The 23,129-nt window shown below is 45.7% G+C and overlaps 1 protein-coding gene across 2 annotated transcripts in view; it reads left to right on the top strand.

The window, feature by feature from the left end:
- Nucleotides 1-5,725: 5,725 nt before the first annotated feature.
- Nucleotides 5,726-23,129, top strand: part of Cnot10 (CCR4-NOT transcription complex subunit 10) — a 61,554-nt gene continuing 44,150 nt past the window's right edge. For both annotated transcript variants that reach the window (XM_045136896.1, XM_045136897.1), the window contains exons 1-4: nt 5,726-5,842; nt 18,283-18,377; nt 19,626-19,787; nt 21,306-21,456. In XM_045136896.1, coding sequence (XP_044992831.1) covers nt 5,821-5,842; nt 18,283-18,377; nt 19,626-19,787; nt 21,306-21,456 — 430 coding nt within the window. In that variant the 5' untranslated portion in view covers nt 5,726-5,820. The remainder of the gene's footprint in view (nt 5,843-18,282; nt 18,378-19,625; nt 19,788-21,305; nt 21,457-23,129) is intronic.

Consider the following 23,129-nt stretch of genomic DNA (forward strand, 5'->3'; position numbering starts at 1 on the left):
ACCCTAAGACCATATAATGAATTCCAGGTCAGCCTGGGCTAGAGTGAGACCCTACCTCGAAACAAAAACAAAACAAAACAAAAAAACCTTTATCTATTTGCTTGTGCATTTGTATGTATGTGGGTGGCTGGGGAAGTAAACCAGGGCCAGCAGGTTTGGCAAGCAAAAGCTTTTAACCACTGACCATCTTCCTACCCCAACTTTTTTTTTTTTTTTGTTTGTTTGTTTGTTTGTTTTTTTGGAGAGACAGAGATTGAGACAGAGAGAGGGACAGGGAATTGGCCTGAGCCTCCAGCCACTGCAATCCAAATCCAGACTTGTGCATCTGGCTTATGTGGGTTCTGGGGAGTCGAACCTGGTTCCTTAGGCTTCTCTGGCAAGTGCCTTGACCACAAAGTCATCTCTCCAGACCCTACCCCAACTTTATTTTTCTGGGACAGGACAGGCTCTCATGTAGCCAAAGCTGTCCTTAAACTCCTGATCCTCCTTTCTCCACATCTTAGTGCTAGAGTTACAGACGTGTGTCATCATGCCCAGCTCAGAAGTTTTATCTAATTATTTCTCCCCTAACACTGGTAATTCTTTGCTAAAGCAAATCTGTTTGCATAGAACTTCAGTCTAGCAGAATTTGGTTAATTCTAATAATTGGGATTCTCCATGGAAACCTTGTATTACACCTTCCAAAAAGCATAAAAATAATGCTTTCCTTTTATTGTTGCCTGTCAACCATAGTTTTTGTTTTTATTCACAGGGAAACTTCAGAGATATTTGCTGATCAGGGTGACTTTGGCAGAGAAAAAAAGATTCCCATGGGCCAGGCGTGGTGGCGCACGCCTTTAATCCCAGCACTTGGGAGGCAGAGGTAGGAGGATTGCTGAGAGTTCGAGGCCACCCTGAGACTGAGACTACAGAGTGAATTCCAGGTCAGCCTGGGCTAGAGTGAGACCCTATCTCACAAAACCAAAAAAGGGCTGGAGAGATGGCTTAGCGGTTAAGCGCTTGCCTGTGAAGCCTAAGAACCCCGGTTCGAGGCTTGGTTCCCCAGGTCCCACATTAGCCAGATGCACAAGGGGGCGCATGCGTCTGGAGTTCGTTTGCAGTGGCTGGAGGCCCTGGCGTGCCCATTCTCTCTCTCTCTCCCTCTATCTGTCTTTCTCTCTGTGTCTGTCGCTCTCAAATAAATAAATAAAAAAAAATGAACAACAAAAAAAAATAAAAACAAACAAACAAACAAAAAAAGATTCCCATGGGATACTGTTTACAATCATGGAAGTTAATAATAATAATAATGATAATAATAATAATAATAATAATAATAATAAAAGGTGAAAACAAAGAAAAAAAGAAAACAATAATTCTCTCAGCATTCAAATATTGAGAGAGGGGCTGGGAAATGACTCAGCAGTTATAGAAGCTTGCTTGCAAAGTCTGCCAGCCTGAGTTCAAGTTGCCAGCACTCACATAAAACCAGATGCACAAAAGTGGTACATGCGGGCTGGAGAGATGGCTTAGCGGTTAAGCGCTTGCCTGTGAAGCCTAAGGACCCCGGTTCGAGGCTCGGTTCCCCAGGTCCCACGTTAGCCAGATGCACAAGGGGGCGCACGCGTCTGGAGTTCGTTTGCAGAGGCTGGAAGCCCTGGCGTGCCCATTCTCTCTCTCTCCCTCTATCTGTCTTTCTCTCTGTCTGTCACTCTCAAATAAATAAATAAATAAAAATTAAAAAAAATATATTTAAAAAAAAAAGTGGTACATGCATCTAGAATTCATCTACAGTGGTAAGAGGCCCTGATACACCATTCTCTTCCTCTTTTCTCTCTCTCCTCAAAAATAAATTTTAAACCAGGCGTGGTGGCACACACTTTTAATCCTAGCACTTGGGAGGCAGAGGTAGGAAGATCACCATGAGTTCAAGGCCACCCTGAGGCTACATAGTGAATTCCAGGTCAGCCTGGGCTAGAGTGAGACCCTGCCTCAAAAAACAAAACAAGGGCTGGAGAGATGGCTTAGTGGTTAAGGCGCTTGCCTGCAAAGCCTAAGGACCTAGGTTCAATTCTCCAGGTCCCATGTAAGCCAGATACACATGGTGGTACATGCATCTGGAGTTCATTTGCAGTGGTTGAGGCCCTGGCATGCCCATTCTCTCTGTCTCTCTTTCTCTCAAACTCTCTTTGTCTGTAATAAATAAATAAAAATAATTAAAAAAAGAAAAACAAAACAAAATTAAATAAGTAAATACATTTTTTAAAATTGAGAGTGTTAGCTGGGCGTAGTGGCGCACGCCTTTAATCCCAAACTCGGGAGGCAGAGGTAGGAGGATCACCGTGAGTTTGAGGCCACCCTGAGAATTCCAGGTCAGCCTGGGCTTCAGCGAGACTCTACCATGAAAAAAAAAAAAAAAAAGAATAATAAGTAAATAAATAAATAAATGGAAGTCTAGTGATGGGCTTAATGAAAGCATCCAAAACGTGATTTTAGGTTTCCAAAGCTGTATTTGTTCCAATCCAAACTATTTGTTCCAAGCTGGGTCTGAGTGGGAAGGAGGAAATACTATTAGCCTCTTCATTAGGCAATCCTCCCCCAGCCCACTGACTCAGCCCCCAAAACAAGAGAAATAATTATACCGAACACTTGTGTTTATTCCCATGTCTAGACAGAGCTAGCGGTTGGAAAGAGAGCTGAAAGAAGGCATCCTGGTTTGTCTTCACCTCTTTGTGTCCAACTTTTTCTTAGCCTGGATGCTTCTTTCGTGATCAATAGATACGAATTCAGTCAAGATGGATGTTTCCTTTAAAAATATTATGAAGGCCGGGCGTGGTGGCGCACGCCTTTAATCCCAGCACTGGGGAGGCAGAGGTAGGAGGATTGCTGTGAGTTTGAGGTCAGCCTGGAATGACAGAGTGAGTTCCAGGTCAACCTGGGCTACGGTGAGACCCATTATATATTTATACATATAGTATATATTTTTATATGTATATAGTACAATATAATATAAATGGATATATTGTAAGGACTGGGAAGATGGCTCAGTGGTTAAAGGCCCTTGCTTGCAAAGCCTGATGGCCCAGCTTTGACTCCCTAGTGTTCACATAAAGCCAGATGCACAAAGGGACACACGCATCTGGAGTTCATTTATAGCAGCAAGAGGCCCTGGCACATCCATATCCTCTGTCTCTCTCTCTCTGTGCTTGCAAAATAATAATTTTTAATTTTGGTTTTTCAAGGTAGGGTCTCACTCTAGCCCAGGCTGAGAAACTGCATGAATGGCTGGGGACAGACTGGGCCTCTGGAAGTTCAGCAAAAAACTTTCAAAAAACCAAAAAAATAAAAATAAAAAAATAGCCGCGTGTGGTGGCGCACGTCTTTAATCCCAGCACTCGGGAGGCAGAGGTAGGAGGATCGCCATGAGTTTGAGGCCACCCTGAGACTCTATAGTGAATTCCAGGTCAGCCTGGGCCAGAGTGAGACCCTACCTCGAAAAACAAAAAAAACAAAAAAAACAAAAAAGAAAAAGAAAAACTTTGTGACCGGCCAAAGTAGTTAATCCTTGCTTCTGTGATCAGCCTGCCCTATTCTCTCAACACAAAATATCTCCATATCTTGGTATAGTGGCATATGACTTTGATTTCAACACTCAGAAAGCAGATGTAGGAGGATCACTGTGAGTTCGAGGTCAGTTCAAGACTACCTAGTGAGTTCCAAGTCAGCCTGAGCAAGACCCAACATCAAAAACAATAACATCACACACACACACACACACACACACACACACACACACACACACACGGGAGGGTGAATGACAGTGTGAATATGAGCATGTGCCAGGACAGAAACCCAGGGTAGCAGGCTTTGCAAGCAAGTACCTTTAACCACTGAGATAACTCCCCAACTCCTAAATTTGTATTTATTTATTGATTGATTGCTTTATTTATAAGAGAGAGAATATGATAATGCCAGCGCCTCCTGCCGCTCCACACTCCAGATGCATAAGCCATTTCGTGCAACTGGCTTTATGTGAGTACTAGGGAATTGAACCTGGGCAGTCAGGCTTTGCATGCAACTGCCTTTACTCTGAGGCATCTCTCCAGTCCAAATTTGCATTTTAAAATACTTGATTGAAAAAATATTTAATGTCTTTTTTGGAGTAGTGCAACCATACTTTTGGATTTTTTTGTTATTTTTATTTTATTTATTTGAGAACAACAAACAGAGAAAGAGGGAGAGAGAGAGAGAGAGAGACAGAGAGAATGGGCACACAAGGGTCTCCAGCTACTGCAAACGAACTCCAGATGTATGCGTTTACTTCTGCATCTGGCTTACGTGGGTGTGGGGAATCAAGCCTTGAACCAGGGTCCTTAGCCTTCACAAGCAAGAGCTTAACTGCTAAACCGTCTCTCCAGCCCAGTTTTTTTTTTTTAATAGACAGAAAGAGAGGCAGAAGGAGAGAGAGACAGAGAATTGGCATGCCAGGGCCTCAGCCACTGCAATCAAATTCCAGAAGCTTGCGTCACCTAGCAGGCATGTGCGACCTTGTGCTTGCCTCACCTTTGTGCATTTGGCTTATGTGGGATCTGGAGAGTTGAACATGGGTCCTTAGGCTTCACAGGCAAACGCCTTAGCCGCTAAGCCATCTCTCCAGCCTTTTTTCTTTCTTTCTTTTTTTCTTTTTCTTTTATTTTTTGTTTTTTATGAGGTAGGGTCTTGCGCTAGACCAGGCTGACCTGGAATCACCATGGAGTCCCAGGCTGTCCTGGAACTCAAGGTGATCCTCCTATCTCTGCTTCCCAAAAGCTGGGTGGGATTAAAGGTGTGCGCCACCACGCCCAGCGCAACCACGATTTTATCATGGTGTTGTAGCTGGAATCAGGTGTCCCCCACAAACTCACAAGTTCTAAATGCTTGGTTCTCCACTGGCAGAGCATTGGGAGGTACAGCCTTGCTGGAGGAGGTGTGTTGTTGGGGTCCAGGCTTAGCGGGTGTTAGAGCCAACTCTCCCTTGCTATAATGTAGCTCACTCTCCTGCTGCTCTGCCCACCTGCCGGGGTAGCGATGATGTCCAGCTTCGGCTCATGCCATGCTTTCCCCTACCATCATGAGGCTTCCATCGAGACTGTAAGCCAAAGTAAACTGCCATCAGCTGCTGTTGATCCGGTGTTTTGTCCCAGCCATGAGAAGGTGACTGTGACACATGGACTTCTAGTTTTTCTTTCTTTCTTTCTTTGACGTAGGGTCTCACTCTAGCCAGGCTGACCTGGAATTCACTGCGTAGTCTCAGGCCGGCCTCAAACTCACAGTAGTCCTCCTACTTCTGCCTCCTGAGTGCTGGGATTAAAAGTGTGCCTAACCGTGCCAAGCCTCAAACTCCTTCTTTTTTTCCAGCTGGAAATAGTCTTTAATGTCACACCCTGGTGGGCTTTTGTGTGCTCCTTTATGCTGTTTGGGATAGTCACTGTTTCTAGACCTTTCCAATGGGCAAATCTAGGAAGTACACAAAGTGGAATAGACCAGCAACCCTCCAGAGAAATACACTCAAGATTTGAATTTTATTTTATTTATTTATTTGAGGGAGGGGAGAAAGAGAGAATGGGCATGCCAGGGCCTCTAGCCACTGCAAACCAACTCTAGACACATGCACCACCTTGTGCATCTGGCTTGACATGGGCACTGGGGAATCGAACTCTGGTCATTAGGATTTGCAGGTAAGCACCTTAACCACTAAGCCATCTCGGGCTCAGAGCGTGTGAGGACCGCGGCCGGCCCGGCGGCGGGAGGCGAGGCGAGGCCACGCCACCTGCGGGGAAGACCCCGAGCCGAGGCGGGAAGATGGCTGCAGACAAGCCCGCAGGTGAGACGCTTCGCCCGCGCCCCGGGCTCCGGAGCGGCGGGTAGGATACCCCGGGGCGGGTACGGCGGGGAGACGCGAGGGCCGCTTGACTGTGGACGTCACTTCTCTCCTCCACCCCTACCTTAGCTGTCTCTAATGGGAGGGGGGGGGTCTCTGGTCCCCAAGCCCAAGAGTTTGCCTTTTTCTCATTTACTGATCTATTTATTTTATTTATTTATTTTTGCTCAAGCTGACCTGGAGCTCACGATTGTAGTCTCAGGGTGGCCTCGAACTCACGGCGATCCTCCTGCCTCTGCCTCCCGAGGGCTGGGATGAAAGGCGTGCGCCACCACGCCCGGCTTTCCAATAGTTTTTTAAAGTGCATTGTGCCTGCTCTCCCAAAGAACTCCAGCCTAGGCGGCTGAAACCCATCTTCCCGCTTCACAGACCCTTCGACTTTGCCCGGTGTGTGTGTTGGGGGGGGCGGGGAAGCAGATGAAGGGAAGGTCGTTCCCACGCACACAAGTTCAACCCCCTCCCCGACCTCCTTCCCCAGCTTCGGCCTGAGCTCTTTACAGCGTTGCATTGTGAAAGGAACTGTCAAAACTAAATAGGTATGAAATTTCAGTCTTTTGTTTTGCTTTTTTAAAAAAATATATATATGTATATATATTTTTTTAATTTTTTATTTATTTATTTGAGAGCGACAGACACAGAAAGACAGGTAGAGGGAGGGAGAGAGAATGGGCGCTCCAGGGCTTCCAGCCTCTGCAAACGAACTCCAGACGCGTGCGCCCCCTTGTGCATCTGGCTAACGTGGGACCTGGGGAACCGAGCCTTAGGCTTCACAGGCAAGCGCTTAACCGCTAAGCCATCTCTCCAGCCCTAAAAATATTTTTTTAAACTTATTTACAAAAGAGAGAGGGAGCATGGGCACGACAGGGGTCTGCAGCTTCTGCAACCAAACTCCAGATGCATGTGCCACCTGTGCATCTGGCTTATGTGGGTGCCGGGGAAATCTAACCTGGGTCCTTTGGTTTTGCAGGCAAGAGCGCCTTAACCGCTAAGTCATCCCTCCAGCCCCTTTTTTTCTTTTTTTAAAGCAGGGTCTTTGCTCTAGCCCAGGCTGGCCTGTAACTCACTCTGTAGTCTCAGGCTAGCCTGGAACTCACAGCTATCCTCTTACCTCAGCCTCCTTGTGGGCTGGGATTCAAGGAGTGGGCCACCATACTTGGCAAGTTTCAGTAATTCTTACTTTATTATTATTATTATTTATTTGGCAGAGTAGGAGGTGGGGAGAGAGAGCATGGGCGCGTCAGGGCTTCTAGCCAGATGTGTGCACCCTCTTGTGCATCTGTCTAACTTGGGTCCTGGGGATTAGAACCTGGGTCCTTTGGCTTTGCAGGCAAACGCCCTAACCGTTAAGCCATCCTTCTAGCCCTAATTCTCTTACTCTTGTTCTCAGATGTCTTCTGGTCAGTTACCTGCTTTTTCTCTAGCTCTTCAGGATGAATGACTTAGTCACCATAATTTTCTCTGTGGATTAATTGCCCATTCCTACAATTTTCCCCATTAGGGAATATGTTTTTTTTTTCCAAGTCTACTTTTTTGTAAGGTCTGGCATGTTTCCTGCAAGAAAGTAATATTTTTCAGTGGCATTCAAGTTTTAGTGCAAGGAACTTAATTGACAGGACTTCTTCAGTAAAATTTAATTATAATAATAAAAAGACCTCAGTGCACTGGGCATTTAAAGTGAGTCCTGATCTCAACAACTGAAAAATAAACTTCAATTTGAAGTTAAAAGCTAGTTTTAATTCAGGTGCACATAAATAAAACCTTGACTTTCTTCATGGGCTGGAGAGAGTACTCAGTGGTGAAAGGCGCTTGCTTGCAAAGCCTGCTGGCATGGGTTCAAGTTCCCAGCACGCATGTAAAATCCATATGAAAAGTGTCATACTAATGTTTCAGTATATTCTCACAGCAACCTCTTTTGGTAGCCGTGTGTGTGTGTATATGTGTGTTTGTGTGTGTGTATGTGTACATGGATATGTGTGTATACCACAGCCCTGATGTGGAGGTCAGAGGGCAACATTGCAACTTTGGTCCTCAATTTCCACCTTTAGAGCTTCAAGATTCTCCTGATTCTGCCTCTCATTGCCATTGCAGGCGCAGGCGCCACTGTGTCCGGCTTTACAGGGGTTCTGTGGATCTGAACTCTAGTGGTTAGGCTCGTGCAGCAAGTACTGTCAGTCACTGAGTCATCGGCCCGGCTTCACAGCCATTATTTTAGATAGCAGAAGGAGACAGACTCTACTCTAATGGAACTTATGATGTATGAATATTAAGCATGCAAACAGAATAATAGTAAAAAGTATGATTTCAGGTTGTGACAAATACCCTGAAGGAAAGACGAATTTTGGTGGTTTAGGCATTGCTTGGATAGATGGCACAGCAGTTAAGGTGTTTGCCTGCAGTGACTGAAGTCCTGGGTTTGATTCCCCAACACCCATGTAAAGCCAGGTGTACACGGTGGTACATGTGTCTGGAGTTCATTTGTAATGGCTGGAGGCCCTGGCATGCTCGTTCTCTATATGCCTCCTTCTCTCTCTCTCAAAAAAAAAAAAAAAAAAAAAAAATATATATATATATATATATATATATATTGGGCTGGAGAGATGGCTTAGCAGTTAAGCGCTTGCCTGTCAAGACTAAGGACCCTGGTTCTAGGCTCGATTCCCCAGGACCCACATTAGCCAGATGCACAAGTGGGCACACGTGTCTGGAGTTCGTTTGCAGTGGTTGGAGGTCCTGGTGCGCCCATTTTCTCCTTCTCTCTCTCTCTCTCTCTCTCTCTCTCTCTCTCTCTCTGTGTGTGTGTGTGTGTGTGTGTGTGTGTCGCTCTCAAATAAATAAATAAAAAATAATAAAAATATTTATCTAATTTTAAAAGAGGGGGTGGAGAGATGGCTTAGTGGTTAAGGCATTTGCCTGCAAAGCCAAAGAATCCCAGTTCAATTCTCCAGGACCCACGTAAGCTAGATGCACAAGGGTGCGTGTTCATCTGGAGTTCATCTGCAGTAGCTGGAGGCCCTGATGTGCCCACTCTGTCTATCTCTTTCTGTTTCTCAAATAAATAAATAAAATGCTTAAAACAAAACCAAACAGAATTTATAGAGCTGGACATGGTGGTGGCACATGCCTTTAATCCCAGTACTAGAGAGACAGAGAGAGGATGATCAGTGTGAGTTTGAGGGCACCCTGAGATTACATAGTGAATTCCAGGTCAGCCTAGGCTTGCGTGAGGCCCTACTTTGAAAAGCGTGTGCATGTGCACACACATACCCAGTTTGTGTGTGGGAAGGTTGGTCCTCAAATTGGTTGTGTTAAGAGCGCAAGAATGTAGCTTCATGACAAGACGTGCTGACAGGACCCGTGAGAGAGGGAGCCTGGTGACGGGGTGACTGGGTTAATGCAGTTGTCTTTAGAAGGAATTAACTTTTTTCTCATGGCTGTTTCCACAAGAGCAAGCCTTAGTCAGGGTGTGGTGGCCCACACCTGTAATGCCAGCACTTGGGAGGTGAAGGCAGGAAGATCAGAAGAATCAGCTGGAGCCTTGAACTTGACCCTATCTCAAAAAAGTGTGGGGTAGCCGGGCGTGATGGTGTATGTCATTAATCCCAGCACTTGGGAGGCAGAGGTAGAAGGATCACTGTGAGTTCGAGGCTACCCTGAGACTACATAGTGGAATGCAGGTCAGCCTGAGCCAGAGTGAGACCTTATCTCGGAAAAAAAAAAAAATGTGTGTGGAGGGGAGTCCTGACCCTTGTCTGCTCTTTGACTTCCTTCCTATCTTACAGTGTGATCACTCCCTCACACAGATATTCCTGCTATGATACCATGTAGCAAAGCCAGATATTTGTCTCAACTTGGCTTAATTTAGTAGGTTGTATGTATTTAATTTTTTAAATTAAAAAAATTTTAAATTATTTATTTGACAGAGAGACAGGGGGAAAGAGAGAAAGAGAGCAGGAGAGAATGGGCACACCAGGACTGCTAGCAAAACAACTCCAGATGCATGTGCCACGTTGTGCATCTGGCTTACGTAGGTCCTGGAGAATCGAACCTGGGTCTTTTTGCTTTGCGGTTAAGCCATCTCCCCAGCCCTAATTTCTTTAAATTTTCAAGTCTAGTGGAGTCCCCCTCCCCCCCCAAGTGTAGGGTCTTACTGTAGCTCAGGCTGATCTGAAATTCACTATGTAGACTCAGGCTGGCCTTGAACTCACAGTCCTATCTCTGCCTCCTGAGTGCTGGCGTTAAAGGTGTGCACTGCCCATGCCTAGCAAGTATACTTTTTTTTTTTTTGTTTTTTGAAGGGAGGAGGCGAGGAGAAAATAGGCGCGCCAGGGCCTTAGCCACTGTGAGTGATCTCCAGATGCATGTGCCCCCTTGTGCACGTGTGCAGCTTGGCACACTGCATTGGCCACATGGGTCCCAAAGATTCGAACATGAGTTCTTAGGCTTTGCAGTCAACGCCTTAACAGCTAAGCCATCTCTCCAGCCCTGCTTTTTTTTTTTTTAATATATATTTTATTTATTTATCTATTTGAGAGACAGAAAGAATGGGTGTGTTAGGGCCTCTAGCTACTGTAAATGAGCTCCAGATGTATGTGCCATGTTGTGCGTCTGGCTTATGTGGGTACTAAGGAATCCAACTTGGGTCTTTAGGCTTCACAGGCAGTGCCTTAACTGCTAAGCCATTCAAAATTTTTTTTGTTCATTTATTTATTTATTTGGGAACAACAGGCAGAGAGAGAAAGAGGCAGAGAGAGAGAGAGAGAGAGAATGGGCGCACCCAGGTCTCCAGCCACTGTAAACGAACTCCAGATGCATGTGCCCCCTTGTGCATCTGGCTAATGTGGGTCCTGGGGAGTCAAGCCTTGAACTGGGGTCTTTAGGCTTCACAGGCAAGAGCTTAACCGCTAAGCCATCTCTCCAGCCTTGTTTGTTTGTTTCTTGAGGTAGGGTCTCACTCTAGCCCAGGCTGACCTGGAATTCACTATGTAGTCTCAGGGTGGCTTTCAACTCACAGTGATCCTCCTACCTCTACCGCCCAAGTGCTGGGATTAAAGGCATGCGCCACCACGCCTGGCTTGAGACACCTCTTTAAAAAAAAAACAAAAAACTTGGGAGCTGGAGAGATTGCTTAGCAGTTAAGGCACTTGCCTACAGAGCCTAATGACCTGAGTTCTGTTCTCCAGTATCTGTGTAAAGCAAGATGCATAAAGTGGCACATGTGTATGGAGTTCATTTGCAGTGGCACAACAACAACAACAACAAAAAACCTTAAAAGCTAGGCATGGTGACATGCACCTTTAATCCCAGCACTTGAGAGGCAGAAATAGGATCACCATGAGTTTGAGGCTACTCTGGGAGACTACATGGTGAATTCCAGGTCAGCCTGGACTAGAATGACCTTAAAAAGTCACAGGAAAAAAAAAGACACCTTAAATTGGGCTGGAGAGATGGCTTAGTGGTTAAGGTGCTTGCCTGCAAAGCCTAAAGACTCAGGTTCAATTCTCCAGGTCCCACATAAGTCAGATGCAGATGCATATGGTGGCACGTGCATCTGGAGTTTGTCTGTAGTGGCTAGGGGCCCTGGTGTGCCCATTCTCTCCCTGCACCCCATCTCTAATAATTAAAAAAAAAACTTGCAGTCAGGTTCACATTGCTGGCAGAAAACACCCAACCAACAGCAGCTTGTGGGGGGAGAAAAAGGGTTTATTTTGGCTTACTGACTCGAGGGGAAGCTCCATGATGGCATGAGCAGAAGGTGGATATATCATCTCCTCGCCAACATCAGGTAGACAACAGCAATGTGCCAATCACTGGCAAGAGTAAGCTGGCTATAACTCTCATAAGCCCGCCCCCAAATACCTCCAGGTGGCTTTAATTCCCAAATTGCCATCAGCTGGCATCCTAGCATTTCAGCCCACCTAAATTTATGGTGAACACCTGAATCAAACCACAAAAATGTAAATTAAATTCAAGCATGTAAGTACGTATGGGCACACTAGGGTTTCTTGCTGCTGTGAATGAACACTGGATAAATGTGCTACTTTGGAATGTCTGGTTTTACATGGGTACTGGGAATCAAACCCAGGTGGTCAAGTCTTTGTAAGCAAGTACCTTTAACCACTCAGCCATCTCTCCAGCCTAAAATGTTTGTTTTTAAACCTCAGTTTTGCCATGTGTAGAATGAGTGATAATAGTGTCTAATTCATGGGACTGGTAAAGGATTTAAGGAGACAATCTTTGGTTCTGATTTTTTTTTAACGCCAGCTAATAACACTTTAGGGTAGTGGTAGGAGAGGCATGTTGCTGGGCATGTTGGCACTTACCTTTAATCCCAGAATTAGGGAGGCAGAGGTAGGAGGATCACCGTGAGTTTGAATCTACCCTGAGACTACATAGGTAAGACAGCCTGAGCCAGAGTGAGACCCTACTTTGAAAAATCCAAAAATAAAATAAAGTAATAAGAAGAGACATATTGAAATTGGCAGACTTTAGTGACTGGTTGGGCATCGTAGATAAGCAGAAAGCCTCGCTTCTTGGGACAGGATCTGCCAACTCCTAAGCAGAGAGGAGTCTCAGAGGGCCAGGGTGTCAGCCAAAGACAGGGTGAAAGAAGCAGTGGCGGCTTCATGGGTTGTGTCCACACATAACGAAGCACAGTAGTGCAAAGCTGATACATTTCTTTCTTTGTTGAGCTAAGACCTTGCTGTGTAGCCTAGATTGCTTTTGAGTTCCCAGTTCTCATCTCAGCCTATCAAGGCATTCATATCAGGAGTCTGTATGTGAGAGAGAGAAAGAGAGAGAGAGAGCTCTCAAGACAACACAGGAGGCCAGCCTGGCGTGATGGTGCATGCCTGTAATCTCAGTGCTGGGAAGGCGAAGGCAGAAGGATTGCCCACAGCTTGTGGTCTTCCTGCATGACATAGTGAGTTCCAGACTGTGTCTCCAAAAAAGAGGAAGGCTTGCTGACCTCAAACTGCTGTATACCTGAGTCTGGTCTTAAATTCCCGGTCTTCCTACCTTTGCCTCCAGGTGCTGGGATTATGGGCCTGGGTCACCACACCCAGACACCATGAGAACAAGCTTCACCCAGGACATTGGAGACTGCAGTATTGCTGTTTAAGAATAGTCTGCAGGTATGCTGGCACACGCCTTTAATCCCAGCACTTGGGAGGCAGAGCAGGATCACTGTGAGTTCGAGGCCACCCTAAGACTACATACTTAGTGAATTCCAATTTAGCCTGGGTTAGAGTGAAACCCTACCTCGAGAAACCAAAATTTAACAAAAAACATCTGTTTACGGGCTGGAGAGTTGACTTAACGGTTAAGGCGTTTGCCTGTGATGCCAAAGGACCCAGGTTTGATTCCCCATGACCCACATACGCCAGATGCATGAGGTGGTGCATGTGTCTGGAGTTGGTTTACAGTGGCTGAAGGGCTGAAGGCCCTGGCACACCCAGTGTCTCTGTTTCTCAAATAAAATAAAAGAATAATCTGTTTATCCTGGGGGTGGGAAGATGGCTTAGCAGTCAAAGACACGTTCTTGCAAAGCCTGTAGACTGGGTTCAGTTCCCAAGACACCCGTGTAAGCCAGATGCAACAAGTGGTCAAGTGTCTGGTGTTAGTTTGCAGTGACAAGACACGTTGGTGTGTCCACACACATGGGGACGGGGGGAGGGGGGCAAGAGTGGTGCCTTTGGGCTCTGAGGAGTGTGTCCTGTTTCTCTAGCTCTTGTCCAGCTGTAAGAGAAGGGCATGTGGTTTAGGGACTCTGAACTGTAGAACATAGCTCCTCTGGTCATGGGTTGTTTCTCTGCATTTTATATGTGGGGTTTGGAGAGGTCAGGTTTCTTGTTTAGGTGACAATTATGTGCGAGATGCACTAATGTCAGCTGTCTGCTGACTACTGAGTGAGAAGTGGAGGCAGGAGGATCAGAACTTAAATCATCCTTGGGCACATAGAAAGTTTGGCTAGCCTGGGCTACCTTTGAGGTGGGGTCTCTCTGTAGCCCAAGCTGAACTGAAATTCACTCTGTAGTTCCAGGCTGGCCTTAAACTCAGAGATCCTCCTGCCTCAGTCTTCCCAGTGATGGCATTTAAAGTGTGTGTTCCAGTGTGTGCCATCAGTCCGGGCTCTCGTTGCTTTTGTTTTGGAAAGTCTTAACCTTGCACATCACTGGGGCTGTATTTTGACAGCAAGGCTTGTAGCCCTCCTCCAATCAGATTCGAATCGCTAGCATTCTGTACTGGAATATGTTTGTGCCTTCAGTTAACTGACTTTTTCAGCTTTGAAAAGGCAGTGCACTTCTTTTTCTGCTTTGTTGAAATCTAAAAGCATCTGTTTGGTTAGAAATGAAGTCTTTTGGCTTAAAGAGTGTCAAGGATTGTGGGTCAAAGAGCTCTGTACGCCTCTGTCAGCCATGTCCATTGGGCCAGAGTAGCAGGAGAGCCAAGTTTAAGTATGAACTTTCAATTGGCAACGGAGACTACTTTTGGATCAATAAGGACACATTGTGGAATTATGTGCAGACTCTATCTGGTAAGAAGTCAGCAGTTACAAATAACGAGTGTTTTTAAACTTTTAAAAACCTTAGAGAAGTAAATTCCAAATCCTTCCAAAAAGTTTGGCAACTGTACAGATATCCAATAAAGAAAGTAAAAATAGTAATCTTTCTAGGTGTGGTGTCCTGTGCTTTTAATCCCAGTGCTCAGGAAGCAGAGGTAGGATCGCCATGAGTTTGAGGCCAGCCTGAGACTACATAGTAAATTTCAGATCAGCCTGGCCTAGAGCAAGACACTAGCTCGAAAAACAAAAAGAAAAAAGAAAAATTGAAATTAGGCTGGAGAGAGGGCTGAGCAGTTAAGGTGCTTGCCTGCAAAGCCAAATGATCCAGGTTTGATTCTCCAGGACCCATGTAAACCAGATGCACAAGGGGGCACATGTGTCTGGAGTTCGTTTTCAATGACCAAAGGCCCTGGCACTCCCATTCTCATTTTCTCTCTTTCTCTAATAAGTAAAAATTTTTAAAAAATTGAAATTGCCATCCTTAAGTACAAGTATGTGGGTAAAATAATGGTGGCTGGTATGGAAGTGGTTCTTGTTGAGCTCTGTTCTCCAAAGTATATGTAGAAATGGAAGCTTCAGAACCCAGCTTTTTTTTTTAAAAAAAAAATACTTTTTTTTGCTCATTTTTTATTTATTTATTTGAGAGTGACAGACATAGAGAGAAAGACAGATAGAGGGAGAGAGAGAGAATGGGCGCGCCAGGGCTTCCAGCCTCTGCAAACGAACTCCAGACGCGTGCGCCCCCTTGTGCATCTGGCTAACGTGGGACCTGGGGAACCGAGCCTCGAACCGGGGTCCTTAGGCTTCACAGGCAAGCGCTTAACTGCTAAGCCATCTCTCCAGCCCAGAACCCAGCTTTTTTGTGCCGGGCATGGTGGGCACGCCTTTAATCCCAGCACTCAGGAGGAAGAGGTGGGAGAATTGCTGTGAGTTTGAGGCCAACCTGAGACTACATAATGAATTCCAGGTCAGCCTGGGCCAGAGTGAGACCCTAACTTGAAAAACAAAACCAAAGAATCCATCTTTTTTTTTTTTTTTTTAAATGTGGGAGTTGGCTTTGTTTCTGGGGAATTTTAGACTTTTCTGTTTGACACTGAGTATCTTCTGCCTTATTTCCCTGAGACACAGGTCTCTCACTGAATCTGGGCCTTGCTATTTGTCCCCCCCCCAAGGTAGGGTCTCACTCTAGCTCAGTTTGACCTAGAATTCACTCTGTAATTAGTCTCAGTGTGGCCTCGAACTCACAGCGATCCTCCTACCTCTGCCTCCCAAGTGCTGGGATTAAAGGGGTGCGCCACCACGCCCAGCTTGGGCCTTGCTGTTTTTCAGTTAGACTGACTGGCCAGGGGGCCCAGCATTTCTTCTCTCTGCCCCCTCCTGCTGGATACTGGGGCTATAGCATGTACCCCTGCTTTTCACAAGGGTACTGGGGAATTGAAGTCCACATGCTTGTGCAGCTTGTGCTCTTAGCTGCTGAGCCATCTCCCCAGCCCTGTGGCCTGAGGAGGTTGGTTGGTTTAAAGTACGTCACATATTTGCATGTCATCCTTGCACAGGGCCCGGCAAGTCTCTGCTGCTCCTATGTTAGTATATGTACTGTATGTGGTGTGGTGGTGTATGTGCCCCATCACCCTCCTTGCCGTTCTTTTTTTCTTTCTTTTAAAAAATATGTACAAGCAGAGAGGTACAGAGAGAGAGAGAGAAACAGTAAGAGCATAAGTATGGGCCTACCAGGGCCTCTATCCACTGCAAACAAGCCACAGATAATATGTGCCACTTTGTGCATCTGGCCTTATGTGGGTACTGGGGAGTTGAACCGGGTCGTTGGGCTTTGCAGGCAGGTGCCTGAACCACTAAGCCAGCTCTCCATTCCTTTTTTTCTAAGAAGAGCTTCGCTTTGTAGCCCAGGCCTACAAACTCCATTCCTCCTGTCTTCACCTCCCGAGCCCTCAGTGCTGGAATTCCAAGTGCATGCTGCTGTGCATTTCATTCTTACCCCTCTGCTGAGGAAAAACTTGCATGGGGATAACGTAGTACTTAAATGAGACTACGGGCGTGCACTTCCACACCTGGCTCAGTAACTTGTGTGGGATGGGTTCATGTGCACTCATTAGTGTGGAGGCTAGAGGACAGCCTTGAGTGTCATTCTGCAAGAACACCAGCCCTTTGTTTACTTATTTATTTACTTACGGATTTTTTCTGTGTTTTCTTTTTTTTTTTTTTTTTTTTTGATGTAGGGTCTCCCCGTAGCTCAGGCTGACCTGGAATTCACTATCTAGTCTCAGGGTGGCCTTGAACTCACAGCGATCCTCCTACCTCTGCCTCCCGAATGCTGGGATTAAGGGCATGCACCACTATGGCCAGCTCAGTCCCTTATTTTTAAGTATATTTTAACTCTTTATTGACAGCCTCCACGCATACAGACAGTATGCCATAATTCTAATCCCTTGCCACCGCCCTCCTTTTCCTCCCTCCTGAATCATCTCTCTGCTGAACCTCTTCTTTCTAACTAGCCTCTCTTCTATTTTAGTATCATCATTTTTTTTCCTTCCCATCATGCGTTTTGTGTAGGAAGTCAGCCACTGTGACAGGGTCATGAATGCTACCACCACTGTGTGTCTGGAAGACTGCATTGTAAAGCACTCCTCCCCTTCCTTTGGTTCTTCTATTCCTTCCACCACCTCGTCCCCAGCGGTCCCTGAGTCTGGGAGGGTATGATAGAAATGTCTCACTTAATGCTGAACTAAGTCACTTCTTAGCACTTTGGAGTTTTGAGTCTCCCTAGTGGTCACCACCGTCTGAAAAGAGATACATGGGCCAGGGGTGGTGGCACACACCTTCAATCCCAGCACTCAAAAGGCAGAAGTAGGATCACCATGAGTTTGAGACCACCGTGAGACTATGGAATGAATTCCACGTCAGCCTGGGCTAGAGTAAGACTCTATCACGAAAAGCCAAAAAAAGAAAAGGAGAGCGAGACATAAACATAAGTATTTAGGGGGAATTTTGGTGGGTACATTAGATCCATTTAGCTAGACAACAATAGTTTTGTCCCCCTATTTTGACGCAGGGTCTCTCATTGCCGTGGAGTTGGCCAAGTAGGCTTGACTGGCTGGCCAGAGATCTGCCTGCTCTGCCCCTTCAGTACTGGAATTACAAGTGCATGCCATCAAATCCAGCTTTTCACACGGGTTCTAGGGCTTAGACTCAGGTCCGTATGCTTCCAAGGAAAGCACATTACCAATTGAACTACATTGTTAGCACCACCTCCCGTTGTCAGGCCTCATATTTTTTCAAGTATACCCATGTGTAGGGTGTGTGTGTGAGAGAGAGAGAGAACATATATGTGAGGTTTGGCACGTTATCTTCTTTGATTGTTCTCTGCTCTTTCGCTGAGGCAGGGTCTCTCACTGAACCCAGAGCTTACCAATTCAGTTAGTCTAACTAGCCAGTTTGCCTTAGGGACCCTTGTCTCTGCCTCCAGAGTTGCAAGGATTATGGACAGGCCACCATGCCCACGTGGCATTTACATGGGTGCTCCTCACAGTTATGGAGCAGGCACTCTGTACTTTTCAACACCTTGGAGTTGTGCCCAGCAGGTAGCTTGTCACTTACTTCCCATGGCTGAGGAAAACAGCTCCCAGGAGAGACTAGCAGCCTGAGGAGCTAGTGTTGCAAGACTCCAGACTCAGCAGCTGGGGCGCGGCTCAGTGCCAGAGCACAGGTCCCCGATTCTTGCTCCATCTTGGACCACGACAAAAGATGGGAAAGCTCATTGTACGGCTTTGGGGTTCTAAAGAACTGTAACCTTGTGTGCTTGCAGATCAGGGGGCAGAGAAGCATGAAGGGGCAGGCCAGTCCCCTGGGATCTCTGACCAGGAGAAGGAGCTGTCCACCAGCGCTTTCCAGGCGTTCACGGTAAGAAACAGCTTCTCCTCATCTGCTCGAATGAAGACTGTCAAGTAGGAACCACTCAAAGGGAATTTTACACTAATACATTGTATTCTGTAGTGATTCAGCAATTAAGTTTACAGAGTAGTAGCTCTCATCTTAAAATTAAAAAACAGCCCGGCATGGTGGCACACCTCTTTAATCCCAGCACTTGGGAGGCCGAGGTAGGAGAGTCACCGTGAGTTCAAAGCCACCCTGAGACTATATAGTGACTTCCAGGTCAGCCTGGGCTAGAACGAGGCCCTACCTCAAAATAAATAAAAAATAAAAACATTTGATCCGGGCATGGTGGTGCACACCTTAATCCCAGCACTCAGGAGGCAGAAGTAGGACAATTGTTGTGAGTTCAAGGCCACCCCGAGACTACAGAGTGAATTCTAGCTTAGCGTGGCCTAGAATGAAGCCATACCTTGAAAAACCAAAAACACGAAACAAAACAAAATAACAAGAAAACTTGAGCTTAAATATGGTGAAAGGACTGGAAGTGCCGTCCTCAAGTGTTTGTTCTCGTAAGCATGTTCTAACTCTCACATTGCTGTTTTCTGGAGTGTTTTAAACTTAGATTTGTGAACATGTGGGTTTGTTTCTTTTTCATGACCTTGTTCAGCTCTGTGTCCAAACAAATGTTTGTTGTCAGAATTTCATCTTTTCTGACATCAAACAAACAATAAATAACTTTGAGCTGAGTGCACGCCTTTAATCCCAGCACTCGGGAGGCAGAGGTAGGAGGATTGCCAAGAGTTCGATGCCATCCTGAAACTACATAGTGAATTCCAGGTCAGCCTGAGCTAGAGTGAGACCCTACCTTGGAAAATCAAAAAGAAAAAGATTTTCAGACCATATATATGCAGAATTGATGTACATTCAAAATATATTTACTAGGAACTGAAACAGTAATTATATTTCTTTCCTGGCTAACCTCTGCCTCTTTCACCTGCCAGCAATATGTGCACATAAATGCCAGTATATTTATTATTTCTACATATGTGTGTTATCTGCTAATGTGAGAGCTTGAGTGTTAGAAAGTAAGTATTCCTGATGTTTTACTGACATGAGTATCATTTTAGTACCTTCACTTAGAATATTACAGGAATTCTATCTTTTAAAGAAATTTTACATTTAAAAATGAGTAAAATATATTCGAAATGATGTTTCATTCTTAAAGCTGACATGTAATTTGTATGTCTATGTGTATGTATTTATTTTGTTTTTTAGTCTGGAAATTATGATGCCTGTCTGCAACACCTTGCCTGTCTCCAAGATATAAACAAAGATGATTATAAAATCATTTTGAATACAGCAGTAGCTGAGTTTTTCAAAAGTAATCAAACAACAACAGATAATTTGAGACAAACACTTAACCAGCTGAAGAATCAGGTGATAAATGAATTTAGCTATAAAAATTGTTCTGTTAATTTGTGGGATATAAATAGTTAAGGAAAGCAAATGTGATTTCTTGTATGATATTGATGGTGGAATTTCAAATATATTTGAAACACTTGTTGATATTTTGTTTGTATAAAATTATTCTAGGAAAGCTGGGCATGGGTGGCACACCCCTTTAATCCCATCTCTCAGGAGATGCATTTATGATCGCCACGAGTTCAGGCCTACCCTGAGACTACATAGTGAATCCCAGGTTAGCCTGGGCTAGAGTGAAACCTTACTTTGAAGAAAAAAACAAACAAAAAACTCTAGGAAACAAAAGATGTATATGTGTTTCCTTTGGGGTCTTTGACCTGAACAGAATAATCTACCAAATAAGAATGTACTCCATTTGTTTATTTATTATTTATTTGTGAGAGAGAAAGAAGCAGAGAGGGGAAGGGGAGAGTGGGTGCGCCAGGGCCTCCAGCCACTGCAAACGAATTCCAGATACATGTGTCCCCTTGTGCATCTGGCTTATGTAGGTCCTGGAGAATTGAATCAGGATCCTTTGGCTTTGCAGGCAGATGTCTTAACTGCTAAGCCATCTCTCCAACCCTCAAATTAATCTTTCTGTCCCCCCTTTTGCAAAATTCCCTGAGCCTTGGTGCGTGTGTTTTCTTTTTAATACTTTGTTTTTACTTATTTATTTATTTGACAGAGAAAGAGGGAGGGAGGGAGGGAGAGAGAGAGAGAGAGAGAGAGAAAATGGTTGTGCCAGGGACTGCAGCCAGTACAAATGAACTCCAGACATGTGTGCCCCCTTGTGCATCTGGCTAACGTGGGCCCTGGGGAATCACACCTGGGTCCTTTGGCTTTGCAGGCAAATGCCTTAACTGCTAAGCCATCTCTCCAGCCCTTGTTGGGGGTGTTTTAAGTCTCCCTCAGTGGTGAGCTCTTAGGAGCCTCTGGATCTCTGCTTTGGTAGGTGTTTGGTATGTGTGTCTCAGTGTGTGTCTCCTTCACCCTGGTGCTGATTGTCAGGCTCACCTTGGAAGCAGCACTCTTCCTCTTCCTTGTCTCTCCAATTCCTCTTGGTTTCACCTGGGCCTTGGCTGAAATGCGAGGGGTGGCTTATCCCCTCAGGTATTGCTACCTTTCCATGTGCACCCTTTGGCAAAGGGTATCCGGGAGTTGGGGGCCCAGGGGCTGGTCAGTCAGGAAGCCAGAACAAAAGGCCCGCTTCTGCAGCATGCACGCAGGGTCCAGGCCGCCCCAAGCCAGCAGCAGGGGTCCCGGGGACGCAGAACTCTCATGTTTGTTACTTTGAGAGAGTCTGAAGCTATAGCTAGGCTTGCCTGGAGCTCACTCTGTAGCCTAGGATGACCTTGAACCTGGGACGATCCTCCTGCCTCAGCTTCCCAAGTGGTAAGCTTATAAGGGTGTGCCACGTGCCCGGCTGAATGCACTTTTGCTCTTTATTCATAACTTACTGCGGTTAGAGCACATTCCCCGCTGATTGCTTTATAGGTCCATTCAGCTGTGGAAGAAATGGACGGCCTGGATGATGTGGAGAACAGCATGCTGTATTACAATCAAGCAGTCATCCTGTGCCACCTGCGGCAGTACACGGAGGCCATATCTGTTGGGGAAAAGCTTTATCAGTTCATAGAACCTTTTGGTATGTTATCTTTCCAGTTAAAATCCTCCTTATCTTTTCACACTTGCAGAATTGTCTCAGACTTTTACCTAAGTAACTTAGACCAGAAGTACATGTCGTCACTTAAAGAAACAGCTAGGTTAGCTTTTTTTGGGGGGTGGGGTTCGAGGTAGGGTCTCATTCTACTACAGGCTGACCCTGAGTGCAGAGATCAAAGGTGTGCACCATGCCCAGCTCTGTTTGTTTGAGGTAGGGTTTTGCTGTAGCCAGGCTGGCTTTATACTCACAGCAATCCTCCTGTCTGTAGTCTTGGGACTAATGGTGTGCAGTCCTAGCATAGCTGGTCTGGAACTGTGTCTGCTACTATTGCTGAGCTCATTAGGAGTGGGGGGCAGAGGAGCCCGTGGGAAAGGACAGCAGCTGAGGAAAAGCTGGCTCAGAACGGGGGTGGTGGCATCAAGAGCAGTGATGCTTTCCAGCCTTCAAGAGTCACAGTTCCATTCAGCTACATTCAGAGCATTAACGAGATTCCTCCCTTCAACACCTGTTCACTGGTGTGGCTGCCATATGGCAGGTGCTGGAGGGTGTGGTGACATCCTTGGCACTTTGAGAGGCGGAAACGTAGAGTCCCTTTGCTGACAGTTGGTTGAACAGCTGGTGACGGGCTCCAGGGAGCCGTGTTGAGGTGGCTCACTCTGGCTCACCCCTCGGCCAGGCTTGCTGTCGCAGGCAGAGAGAGAGGCAGTGCTTGGGTTGTGTACCCAGTGACCTTCCACGTAGCAGAACTCAAAATTGCCTACTGGTGTGTTAGAAAGCATTTCTGGTACTTTGAGACTTCTCTAAACAAATCACAATATTCTGTTAATCTGTATTATGACTGATAGAATATAGAACTCAGTAAGATTTGTTACTTACGGAAGAGAGATGGATTCATTTTTTCCTTTTTTGGGTTTCTCAAGGTAGGGTCTCCCTCCAGCCCACAGTGGCCTGGAACTCATGGTTATCCTCCTACCTGTGCCTCCCTAGGCTGGATTAAAGGCATACACCACCATATCCGGGCTGCTTTAAAAAAAACACATTTATTTATATGAGGTTGGGGGGAGATAGAAAGACAGAAAGAATGGGTGTGACAGGGCCTCTAGGCACTGCAGATGAACTCCAGAGGCATGTGCCACTTTGTACATCTCGTTTACATGGGTATAGGGAGTTGAACTTGGGTCTTTTGGATCCTTAGGCTTTGCAGGCAAGGGCCTTAACAGCTAAGCCACCTCTCCAGCCTCCTACTCCCCAGCTGCTTTTTGAAAATTACTGTTTATTTTTAATTTTTCTACCTCTTAACTGTCTTTTAAATCTTATTTTTAAAATATTTTATTTATTTATTTGAGAGAGAGAGATAGAGAAAGACGCAGAGAGAGAGAGCAAGAGAATGGGCACTTCAGGGCCTCCAGCCACTGCGAATGAACTCCAGATGCATGGGTCACCTTGTGCACCTGGCTTATGGGGGTACTGGGGAATCGAGCCTCGAACTGGGGTCCTTAGGCTTCACAGGCAAGTGCTTAACCACTAAGCCATCTCTCCAGCCCTAAATCTTATTTTTTTAAATATTTTATTTGAGAGAGAGATAGAAAGTGATTATGCCAATGCAAACCAACTCCAGACGCATGTGCCACCTTGTACATCTGACTTGTGTGGGT

This window comes from Jaculus jaculus, chromosome 17 (genome assembly GCF_020740685.1).
Source record: "Jaculus jaculus isolate mJacJac1 chromosome 17, mJacJac1.mat.Y.cur, whole genome shotgun sequence".
Lineage (NCBI taxonomy): Eukaryota > Metazoa > Chordata > Mammalia > Rodentia > Dipodidae > Jaculus > Jaculus jaculus.